A 12176-nucleotide genomic window follows, 5' to 3' on the forward strand; every position below is an offset into this window, starting at 1 on the left:
CTTTTTTTATGGGCAAATTGTTTTTCCCCCGACATTTTCGCTCGCTGGACACCAAAAATAATAGTCTAGCGCCCTCAGTCGTCATAATCATAATTACACTCAGGGGTACGTGTGACGGAGGTGTGTCTCATTCGAGTCAAATGATTGGTCAATGGAGTAAAGCGGGGACGAGTCAGCCAATGATTAGCCACAGGCTTATACCGGCATTTGATTGGTCAAGCATCTACGCATAAATGAATACTTAAAATCGACACGTGACGCTGGAGTTGTCAACCTGTCACTCACGTCTCATAACAGCCAGCTAGCCACAGAGAGAAACAACGCAAATTATCGTCTGCTCCTACCAGTCAGCTACCAAAACATTGCAGTGTATCGGGAAAAATATTGTGTGTTAGCTGGTACAGCGAACTTAATTCTAGGCTTTATTTTACAATTTGGAAACAGACAAACTTTGCCAAAATGCGTCGGCAACGTTCGATGATGGTTTTGAATGAAGTTGTCCGGAATAAACTCGTTGTTGTCGGGGACACAGGCTGTGGAAAGTCTGCGTTGCTCAACACATTTCTGGGTCACAAGTTCACAGACGTAAGTATTGAATTTCTGTAATAATATTTATATGTTGTTGTCTTGTGGCATTTTTTGTATAAGTCTCCATCTATTTCTTGAGGTTAAATTATTGTTTTTATAGCCTCCACCTGAGAGACGAATGTTTTGGTATCGAAATTGTATCCAATGGCGACGTGCATTATAAATGTATTTCATGTTGCTGTGTAGAAATAGTTCGGTGAACATTTCTGTATTCCACTTTCGGATGTAAGCCAACAATAATGTCTGTTATTTAAAAGTTTCGCTCTTTCAAATTTGTGATAAAGTTCATAATTTGGTTTTAGCAAATGTAACTTTTCTTCCAAAGTAAAATGAAAGACTGAAATTTACTTTTTAAATAGACAGCAAAGTTTGATCTATCGCAGTAAACACAATTTTCTGAATATTATATTAAAAAAGTACACGACTGCAGGATTTGTTTGGTTGGAGGTGCTACTATTGGCAATATTTCGCCAATTGTCAATTTTAAAATTACAGGATTCTCACTCATCAGATCAGTGGATAAAATTTTCACAGGTTTGTTATTTTGTACTTATGTTGAGATACAGCAAAGTGAGAAGACTGGTCTTTGACAATTACCAATAGTGTCCACTGTCTTTAAAACATTGATGTAATGAAAATTTCGTAAAGGCTTATAAAATATATTATAGGTAACAGGCTCTCCAAATTTGCCAGTCAATTTCCAAACTGAGTTTCCAAACCATACACTTACAATACATTTTACATAAAAGAGTAAAGAAGGAATATGGTATCAAAACCGAAAACAGGGTGTCCAAACGACACCCAGACACACCTCTGGCTAACTGTATGATGGAAATGATTAGGAACAACACGACAAATTTTAAACTAAGTTGTTCCATCCCTTTAAGGTTTTGTTGAGAGGAAACGCGCCATGGTGTCAAGAGATAGTGGTATGGAACAAGGGAAATGAGTCCACCAGTCTGATGGGGCATCATAACCCAATGTCAGCCCGGATGAACCCAAGGGCAATGCAATCATAAACTCTGTCTCATTGCAGAATAATGATCATGAAACCCCAAAACCAAAAACAGTCAACAGTACACGTGACCTGGTATTTTAGCCGGTAGATTTTACTAGTATGCGAATTACCACTAACAGTCAGCAGAATTTGATGGTTTGTGTTAATTTGGCATCAGGGATGAAGATCAATATTTGGTTTTTCACCTTACATTGATGTATATTACACAATATACACAATGTGTTAAAACACATCATCAGTGTTACTGTTAGTGCAAAAACAACCAAAGAAAAACAATATGAGTAGTTGAAGTTTTTTTTTTGCTAAGCTTGTTTCTTTCAAAGGATTTGAGGAATTGCATGGTAATGTATATTTGGTTTGCGGTAACACCATGTGTATTTTTCTTTTGTTTAAGCAACTCAAATACATTTGACCTAAAAATTTGAATCAGATTATAAAAAGGGTGTACAACCTGCAATTTTTTATTTCAGTGCTAGTGTTTTCCCCAGACCTACATAAGATTTCCAATCCATCCTTGTTTGAAATCTCCCTGTCAGCAGCCTGTCTCAGCGAGCTTGCAATGCGTAAAATACCAACAGGAGTCGCCTTAAGACAATTGTTTGTGTACAATTTACGACAACCCGCATTTGCTGAGATCGTTTTCATTTTGAAGAAAAACAATATGAGTAGTTGAAGTTTTTTTTTGCTTAGCTTGTTTCTTTCAAAGGATTTGAGAAATTGCATGGTAATGTATATTTGGTTTGCGGTAACACCATGTGTATTTTTCTTTTGTTTAAGCAACTCAAATACATTTGACCTAATAATTTGAATCAGATTATAAAAAGGGTGTACAACCTGCAATTTTTTATTTCAGTGCTAGTGACAAAAAGGTGTATAAACATCAAAACCCATCCTCTGTGGATAAAATAGCTGTAACCACAGCTCCAGACCTGTGTCATGTGGGGTGTGGAAGCCCTAAGGCATTATACAGTCTAAATGCAACATAAATTGTATGATGCTTAATTTTTACAAAGGTGCTTAGCGATAATAAAGTCTGAAGTGAACAACTGTTTCCGCTTGAAACTGTTGGAACTGTATTTGTAGTTATTTTCTGAACTACACAACTTGTACACTTTTTAAAATGTTTGTTTTCCAATTTTGTGCTTTTCCTCACAGATCTACTCTCCAACCACCTTTGAGAGTTACTCGTCAACAATGGAAATAAACAAATATAGAATAGATCTGACTATCTGGGACACATCAGGTAAGTCACATATCCAAAACAAGGGGGTGATAATGAGTTCAATCCCCTGAGGTAAACCCAAACTCTGTAAATTATATTAAGTAATGTGTGCCCAGCCACAGTCATGGGTACACTTTCTGTTAAAAAGAAACCAACAATAATAAACATGATACAAACATTGAGTAACTCTTTGCAGGATTTATCTTGTATTTGACAAACTCAGCACTTTTTTACCTTGAAATAGCAATTATTAATTGATATATAAATAACAATGAAACTACTGCTATGTCAGTGGTTTTCAAATTTTCTTAAAATGGACTCCAAAAAAGTGTAGCCATGATCCTTGCTGACTTGCTGTGCACACCATAAGAAAAGCGACCCGTCATTTCATATTTTGTCAGAGGGCAGCCTACATTGGCCAGGTGTTCTAATATTGCTCCAGCTGAACCCAGGTCCCCATAATCTAAAAGAATTTTAATTGGTATTTGAGTATTCTGTCAGAACTCGTATTCATTTCATTCAGTTTCGTGGATAACTTTGCCCAGAGCTCTGTTTAGGAAAAAATAATTATGTTGTTCATTAAGGAGGAATGCAATCACTGATCCCTTTCCATGGAATGTTTTTATTGTCATTTGGTCACCCTTACACAAATACAGCTCTAACGCCCCATGTGTTTGTGGACTCCCCCAACCACCTCAGACCCCATGGCCATATGTGTACATTTTTGGCATTGTTTACCCTGTGGTCAAGTCTGCTGGAGATCTATATATAGTAATTTTTTGATTAGTACAATTGAAACAAAGGATGTTTTCCCCTAAATGAATTCAGAGGTAAAACAAAATTAAAGGGAGGCATTTTTTGATTGACTTACAAAAGTGATTTGAATGATTGAACCTCAAAATTTAAATCAAGGTAAACCAAACAAAAAATAAAGCAAAATATTATTATTATCATTATTAAAGGCAAAATACATATAAGAAAATAAATTTCTAGATTAAGTTCTGAGTTTACTCTACAGTGGCTCTCATTTCAAAGAGCTACCGAAAAAATGTCACCCTAAGCAAATTTAAGTAGGATACCAGTGTTATCATTGCAGTCTGGCTACCTTAAAAGCAGTGGACACTATTGGTAATTACTCAAAATTATTATTAGCACAAAACCTTACTTGGTAGCGAGTAATGGGGAGAGGTTGATAGGTTGTTTTTTATTTCATTTTTATCTCCCAACTTTGATGACCGATTGAGCTTAAATTTTCACAGTTTTGTTATTTTATGCATATATGTTGAGATACACCAAGTGAGAAGACTGGTCTTTGACAATTACTGATAGTGTCCACTGTCTTTAACACCAATCGAAATGTCTATGAGAAACCTACCAGTGTGTGTAGGTTACAGACTTTCAGTTTCACAACTTCTCTTATTACTCCAACAATGAGGGGGAATAAATCAAAACCTTGGTGGGTGTTGTTGACTGTACAGGTAGGTACAGATCATGTCTCCCTATATATATCAGCATGTTGTCAAATGTTGGCAGCTGAGCCAAGAATTTACTAAGACTACTGATACTGGATGCTCTTGACCCAAAAATTGTTTTGTCTGTGGGATTGAATTGACTTATTGTACAATCTTTGGTGTTTACATATTTTCAATGGTCCACAAAATATTTATTGGTCGGACCACCTCCATGGTCTAACGTTTCGACCCTAACAGAGTCTTTCTCGAAGGCTACACACATGTAAAAGTGGGATTATTTTTTCAGAAGAGGAATATATATACAATTAGTTCCATCCACATTTTTTTCTCCACACAACCATTCACTCCCACAAAATCCTGTTGAAACAATGACTGTATTAATGTTTTACAAGCATACCAAGCAGAGTCCAACAGTTTGATTGATGAGTAAGAAATGATCCTTGTGAGCATCAATAGAATTACAAAAGTCACCCAAGACCCAAATCACCAGGAGAGGAGGAGTTTACACAAATATTGCTTAATTATTCAGAAGATGAAAAATTCCAGTAGTATTTCCCCATCACGTTTTCCATTACCAGACAGAATGGCCACAAGCTATTGGATTGTTTTGAGAGTGCTGAAGGATCCCAGTATAATCACAGATGGGAGTTAGGGGGTTAATTAAAAGAATCACTCTACATTTTAATTATGAAGCGTTTTTTTGTGGAGTGGTTGGACTGAAAGTAAACATGAATTGCATCAGGAAAAAAAAACTGTTTTCCTTTTTAATACTTGAGCAGAGACTAGGTGTAGCTGCACCTGAAGTATGTGGATTTTGAACAAGATTATTAATGACTTGATGATGTCTGCAGGGTGAAAGATTAACAGGTTGTTACACAGTATTTCATTGACATTGCCATCAGAGAAAGTGCTCTGTCAAGAGATAGTTGTTTTCCCTGGGCAGCAGAGGGGGGTAAAGGTCACCTTCAAGCCCATATTTTGAGTGATTTGTAAATAGTGGTTTCAAGAGATTACCTCCACCCAACTTGTCCACAAGAAAGCAAAACAAACAGTATCTCTGAAAACACACCCACATAAAAATAAGCCACATAAATTGAATGTCATAAAACTACAAAGCAGTTCGTAGAATTTCGATGGTGCAGACATGCACTTATTGTGGTACCTGTGTATAATTGAAATCTCTCTTTAGGTTGTGTTGGTTCTAAATAGAGCATGCATTGGTGTAGACTAACAACACAATTTTTTTTATCATCAGATGATCCGAACGTCTTTGATATGAGGTTAAATTTCTTCTTTAAAATGTTCAGCATGTAAAATCTCAGACATACTTTATCACAGGGCAGCATGTTTCTTTAAATTAATTTTTTTTGTCAAATAAACAAATGCTGTACCAATGCAACTCAATATCCATGAATGCCACTTTTTTGGCCAACCTAGACTTGTTCTTTTGAAAGCTGCCTGATCCATATCCGATGCTAGTTCAATACAAAAGAACATCTGGAGCTTATAAGAAAAGCAGAAAAAAAAATCATCCCTAAAACTTAAGCCCCTGGAAAATGGACTGTTCAAACAATATTGTGTGGAGGTCTTTCAGAAAGAAGTTCTGAACAAAAACAAAATTGTGTTTGGATTGTAATGGAATGCCAAAGTGTCACATTCTTTGCATGGTTGAAAACTAATCCAGAGAATTATAAGGGTGGAATATTTACTGTTGGATTCTGGTTCATGTTACATTTCACACATGGGAAAGTCTGTAAGTCTGTGGTAAATCGTGCTCAGTGTTATTCTGTTTCTTCAATTTATAACTTGGGAAAACTCAATTTGTAACCACTGGCAGATTTGACAACACTGCTGTAAAACAAAAATACATGTATGTTTGTTTTCCAGAGCATTTGAAGTAATTTACAAACTTGGGAGAACAACAAACTTAAAGAAAACAAACTTTAAATATAAAAGTGTTGGGTAACTGTTCTGCAAATTTTAAATGAAAATATCTTCATTGATATATGAGGAGGTAATGATTTTTAGAGACTCGTAAATACTTATATAGGGCCGAAATACCTGCTTTTCCTGGTATTATGGTAAAATTGTATTTCGCCATCTACATAAAACTACCTGGTTTTAGCAATTTTAACAATTGGTGCAAGTTTTGTAAATGAAGCTGATTTATCATGGTTGTTTCCTTGTAAAAAAACACCACATTTGCTCTTTTAAAATGTGCGATTGAAAATAATTACATACAAGATAAAATTCTTAACTTCACAGAATTCTGTCTCCCTATAAGCTGACATTATGACCTGCACAGATTGGATAGCTTTATTATTCACAACTGTTGTGGTGATTGATATGAGAGAGTTTCAACTTGACATCATCTTAAAACATATCATGTGCCCTTTGAACCCTAAGGTCCTTTATGGGTTTTACTTTCCATAAATTATTTGTAGAGTGTACCCTTTTCAAGCTTGAGGCAAAATCTATATTTTTAGAAGACATGGCAGGTTTTTATTGGCATTCTGAGTAATATGTGCCTCCAGGGTGAATCCCACATTTGGAAATGAGGCCAATATGAAAAAGCTCCCACAGAGTTCGTAATTTGTAAGTTTTGATTTGGTTTGGGGTTTAAAAACCTCAGGACCCAAGGGGGCTGAATAGTTATTGACTATTTTGGAGGGGTAAAACCAGATTTGTCAATAGCATTGTAACCGGGAAAAAACAAAAAATTTCCCCTTACAAGTAAAGTAAGTCTTTAGGTGCAAAACTGTGGTAACCTTTTTTATTCTAAAATGTTGAATGTTTGTTATAAGTTCCAAGTTGAAATTCAGCTTAAACAAATCCTCTTTTAGAAGTAATAAAAAAAAGAAAATTCTCAAAAAAAAAATAATAAAAAAATACTTGTGCCATTCCCACTCCCTCACTAACTTCATCCTTGAGTCATTTGAAAAATGCCTTGATGTTCTATAAAACGGCTATTATATTCCTTTATAAAAACAACCCTGCACTGTTACAAGTGTCAACCATCAAAAAAACAATACTTTTGAGTGAAAATGACATCCCACAGTGAGCTAATGATAACATTGAAACTCAAATATCCGTGGTAATTGCTCAGTTTCTGTCCGAGGGACAAGTGCTGCGTGAGACCACGACCCAGCGGTCAGGACAAGCTGTGACATGTGTTTCGCACGGTAGCGGTCTCGGGCCAGTTCTCTGTTGTTTCATTACAGTCGATGATGAATCATGAATCATGGTATAAACATGGGACTCCCCTGTATGCAATCATAATAACACAGGCTGAATCCAATAACATCAGACGGAGGTTATTCATTTATAAATGCTGTCTACATGTAAATAGTTGAAACCTTTTTCAGACAATCTCATAAACTATAAAAAAAAATATAATGGCTGAGTCAACAAGGTGGGTGGGGTGTTTTTAAAATCAACTATTTTAAAACAGTTGTAGCTTACAATCATTATAATTTTTATACTCCAAATCAATGCACTTTTTTCCTGAGACAAAATATTAATTGTATTTGTTGACAGACAAATTATGATCAACACAAATCAAATAAAACAATTTTTTTTATGAAATTGCATCAAATGTAAAATTGAATACTCGAAGCTTAGATATATGAAAAAAACAAATATTTAAGTAAAGGGGCAAACCCAAGCAGGATCTTGAAGAAAACAGAAATTCTCAGTAGATGGTGCCAATTTCTCATGCGCAAAACAAAAGGGAAATTCCCTCATGGCATGTTTGAACATTGCATCACATGTCATGAGACATCAGTCCTATTTTTAGGAAAGTCAAATTTCACCTAAATTGCCATCATTCATGGCTGCCTGTGGTTATTCCATTCCCCTTTGGTAAAGAAAACTGTCCTCACAAGTTTTGCTTTATTTATAGATCCGATTTCTCTGAAAATCAGAAGTTTCTAATTTGCAATTCCCTTTCCCCTCATTGAACAGGATATTGGGAGTGTACATTTTGCAACACTTTTCTGCACTTAGCATATTGCTTAACACCAAAAATGCTGCGTAGCAGAAACAAAGATTACCTTGTTGAGTTTTAAAAATACAGGTGCTATAGGAACGCATTGCTCTAAAAGGACCATATGGTTGAATCTCAAATAGAAGCTCAAGTTGTCTTCACACATAAAATTTCTCACCCTTTAAAGCATAAAAGCTGATGAAAAGATCACTTGATCACATCTGTTTCAACTTTTAAATCCAGCCAAATTACGTTGTACAAATTGATGACAGAGTTTCCAACCAGAAGGTTGGACACAACTACCAGTGTCAAATTCTTGCCATCATCAAATTCTCGCTAGCGCCAAATTCTCGCTAGCGCCGTCGCCAAGTCTTAAACCTCTCAAAATGCCTCAAATGTCTGCTTTAATGGGAAGCATGCTGGTATAGACATTGACGCCAATCCTGGCAAGGACTAATATTACTGGGTTCACATAAGAGGTGATCGCCAAAATTAATATTTTAGGAAAGTGCCATCTGGGTCCAATTTGATATAATTTTGTATCATAAAACTTTAATAGACCTAAGTGTACACAAAATCATGCCTAAGTAGACACACAGGTTAGCTGCAAATTTTGTAATTTGACAAGTATAGCACTTTAAAAGGCCCAAGCTCAACTTTGGAAAATACTTCCATGCCAAGAAAACCCCACAAAACAAAATTTTGCAACTCATTTCTCTGACCATAAATCTTGTAGTCATTCATCCCTCGTTCTTGTTTTCGCTAATGTCACCACCGACCATACAGGATATAAGATACCACCATCTTTATTAATCAGCCTCCTAAAGCTTCCTGCTAAAATTAATTACTCAACAATAAATAGGTTGAGTCATTAAATGTGACAGACAATGAAATCTAACGATTTGCATTTATGCAAGCAAAGCCTGTTCTACCAGCAACCAGTGATAGCTTTATTATAGGTGTGACTCATAGTGTCATTTCATTGTTTCTTTCAATCAATATTCATAGGGTTCGTTTTATTACATCCTTGTTTTTGTTTTATATTTTCAAACCAATCGATATTATTTCAGAATATCAGAGATGATATTTAAAGGCACTGTACACGTTTGGTAATTGTCAAAGACCAGTGTCTTCACTTGGTGTTTCCCCTCATAAGCATAAAATAACAAGCCTGTGAAAACTTGGGCTCAATTGGTCATCGAAGTTGCGAGAACATGATGAAAGAAAAAACACCCTTGTTGGACGAATTTGTGTGCTTTAGTGAGAAATTACTTCAGAAGGAGTCGTTTCCCACAATGTTTTATACTATCGACAGCTCTCCATTTCTTGTTACCAAGTCAGTTTTTAAGTTAATATTTGTTTGGAGTAATTACCAAACATGTACCTTCCCTTTAACTGGAGTTGTTTTTCATGCAGATAGATGTATAAAATAGTCTATGGATGTATAAAAACAATTTAATTGAATATCCACCCGAAACATCTGAGCTTACCAGATTAAAGTTACCAGCCAAAATGGCATGCCATGTGTGACTGGTGTCTGACTTGTTGCTAAGCAGATAATCTTTAGGCACTTGCTATGAAATTAAACCTGCTCTTTTCAGAGCCAAAACAAATTCTCATGGACTTTCTAGAAGAAATTAACACATACCCGAAAGACTTCCAACGATATGCCTACAAATGTATTTATTTCAATCATAAAATTAATTTGATTAACTAGGCAGTCACTGTAACTAGGGGCCTATTACTCGACTAATTATTTGAGTCTCTGCTAGGGTCAAAACGTCAGGCCATTAACTTTTTTCTTTTGCATTTATATCATTGGTCCTTTTGATTGGTAAACAGTTTGCAACAGCTAATTCTACTTTCTCGCGATTAGTTACTGATAAAAAACTAAGCTACAATCCGTAAAACACCTACCTTTTCAAGCCACCTGCTCAACTAAAAGGAAATGTTAACCTCAGTTTGTCTGCCCTCTCCCTGCACACAATGAAAACCCATTTTAAGTCCCATTGCTTTGGCATTATTATAAACCATACATTGACCTTAATCCTATATGCTATTTCAATTGAATCTCTTGTCCTCCAATGTATGCTCAATTCTTTTGTACCAGGGCCACATGTTGTGTTCGCTGCAGTTGTTTGCGGAATTTAGGTTCACTGCAGAATTATTTTGCATTATTTGACCAAGTGGGATTGACGAAACCTTACAAGTTAAGGCTGGTAGGCCGACTGCCAAAAGCACAACTGGTTTTGTATTTACTTAAGGGGGGGGGGGTGTGGGTGTTGTATTAGGGTCATAGAGGTTACTTGATCCTAGATGGGAAGTCACCATGGACCGAAAATATGAGGTATTTAATAATCAGGGTTGATGTAAACTTGCCAGTCAAGAGGCTTTTGAAGGTCCTTTGAGTCATCAATCAAATTAAATTAATTTGTTGAATTGAGAGACAATTTAGCATGACGTCAATGAACTAACCTGACAATCTGAGCTAAGGCGTCTGTAAAGACATCCATATTTTAATTTAATTGAAAATCAAGAGACGCGTTCACACTAACTCAAAACTTAGGTTTTATACAATCATATTTCAACCTATTGAGTCAAATATTCGTTTTTTTTTATTGCTTTCTTAGTGATTTATTTTCAAAGGATTCTACGGAATTTGAAATCAAATACATGTAAGGTCAATGAATGCAAAATTAATATCATTATTTAATGAACACCACACCCCTTCATTTATCAATGGATTCCTATGGTTGGTTGAATTGTCATGCAAAAAGTTTCTGGGGGAATGAAATACTCCAGATAAACAATGTCCTCGTTAAAAATACAACAACACTCATAAAAATAATTACTTGGCACTGAATAGAAATCTATGCTTGACAAATTATACTGGTGGTGAGACATAATACTCAACATTTCCACATGCCTCAAAATCTCTCATCTGGAAAGCCATAAAAATCTCGTACTTTATGAAAACTAAGCCATCACACCACCAGCATCTCACATTGGGGATCTTTACAACATATTAAATGCCAACCCAAGGACACTGTTACTTCACTGCACTCTTTTGGCCATGACCCTTTGGGTGGACAATATAAGTACAAATCCAATTTTATTCCAGACCTGCACGCTCCATATTCAAGTGCATTTAATATATACTTGTGAAAAAATTTCTAACATCTGTTAGCAGAGCTGCCAACATTTGCATCTTGCAGATTTTGTACAATATAAGGAGATATTTGGAATTACATTCAACATAAGAAGATTTTTTTTGTCCATATCAGGAAGCTTTTAAAAATTTGCTCACCAGAACATTGAAAGATTGGTTTCAATTTCAGGGAACTTTCTGCAGAATCAGAGAAAATGGGCAGCTCTGGTTTGACGCTTGCAGCTTGCACTGTGACTATTTCCAATGGTTAATTTGGGGAAAGAAAGTAAATGGCCTGAAAACGGCAGGCCTTGTATAGAAACCATTGCTTATTAAAGCTTCGTCTATCGACCATCTGCTCCGAAAGTGTACATTTTCAAATTACTTAAGGAGCCTACATGTACAGTAAGGCTCCAAGCTGAGACATTCTTAGAAACAGATACCTCTTAATAAACTAATATGAATCAGCGTTTATTATTGCAATCGAGTACATCGTACATGACAAAGTAGAGGCAGCTTATTAACAGAAGTTGTGCACATTGACATGGCTATGATGAATGCGTGGTCATTGCATTTCTGATCAAACTTAGGAAAACACCCAGAGCAAACATTGGCAATACCAAGTCCAAGAACAATTTGATAATATCTCATTACAATACTAACGTCAGTAGAGATTACAATATTTCTCTGCCAACATAAACAATGTTCAGAGAGCCAGTGTGATTTCTGCATACAGGGGGGAA

General features: G+C 35.8%; 1 protein-coding gene across 1 annotated transcript in view; it reads left to right on the plus strand.

Annotated features, from left to right (window-relative positions):
• Positions 1-306: 306 nt before the first annotated feature.
• LOC139948633 (ras-like GTP-binding protein rhoA) overlaps positions 307-12176 on the plus strand; it is a 33025-nt gene continuing 21155 nt past the window's right edge. Inside the window, exons 1-2 of the mRNA XM_071946833.1 lie at positions 307-585; positions 2762-2849. Coding sequence (XP_071802934.1) covers positions 460-585; positions 2762-2849 — 214 coding nt within the window. The 5' untranslated portion in view covers positions 307-459. The remainder of the gene's footprint in view (positions 586-2761; positions 2850-12176) is intronic.

Source organism: Asterias amurensis, chromosome 16 (assembly GCF_032118995.1).
Source record: "Asterias amurensis chromosome 16, ASM3211899v1".
NCBI classification, from domain to species: Eukaryota; Metazoa; Echinodermata; class Asteroidea; order Forcipulatida; family Asteriidae; genus Asterias; species Asterias amurensis.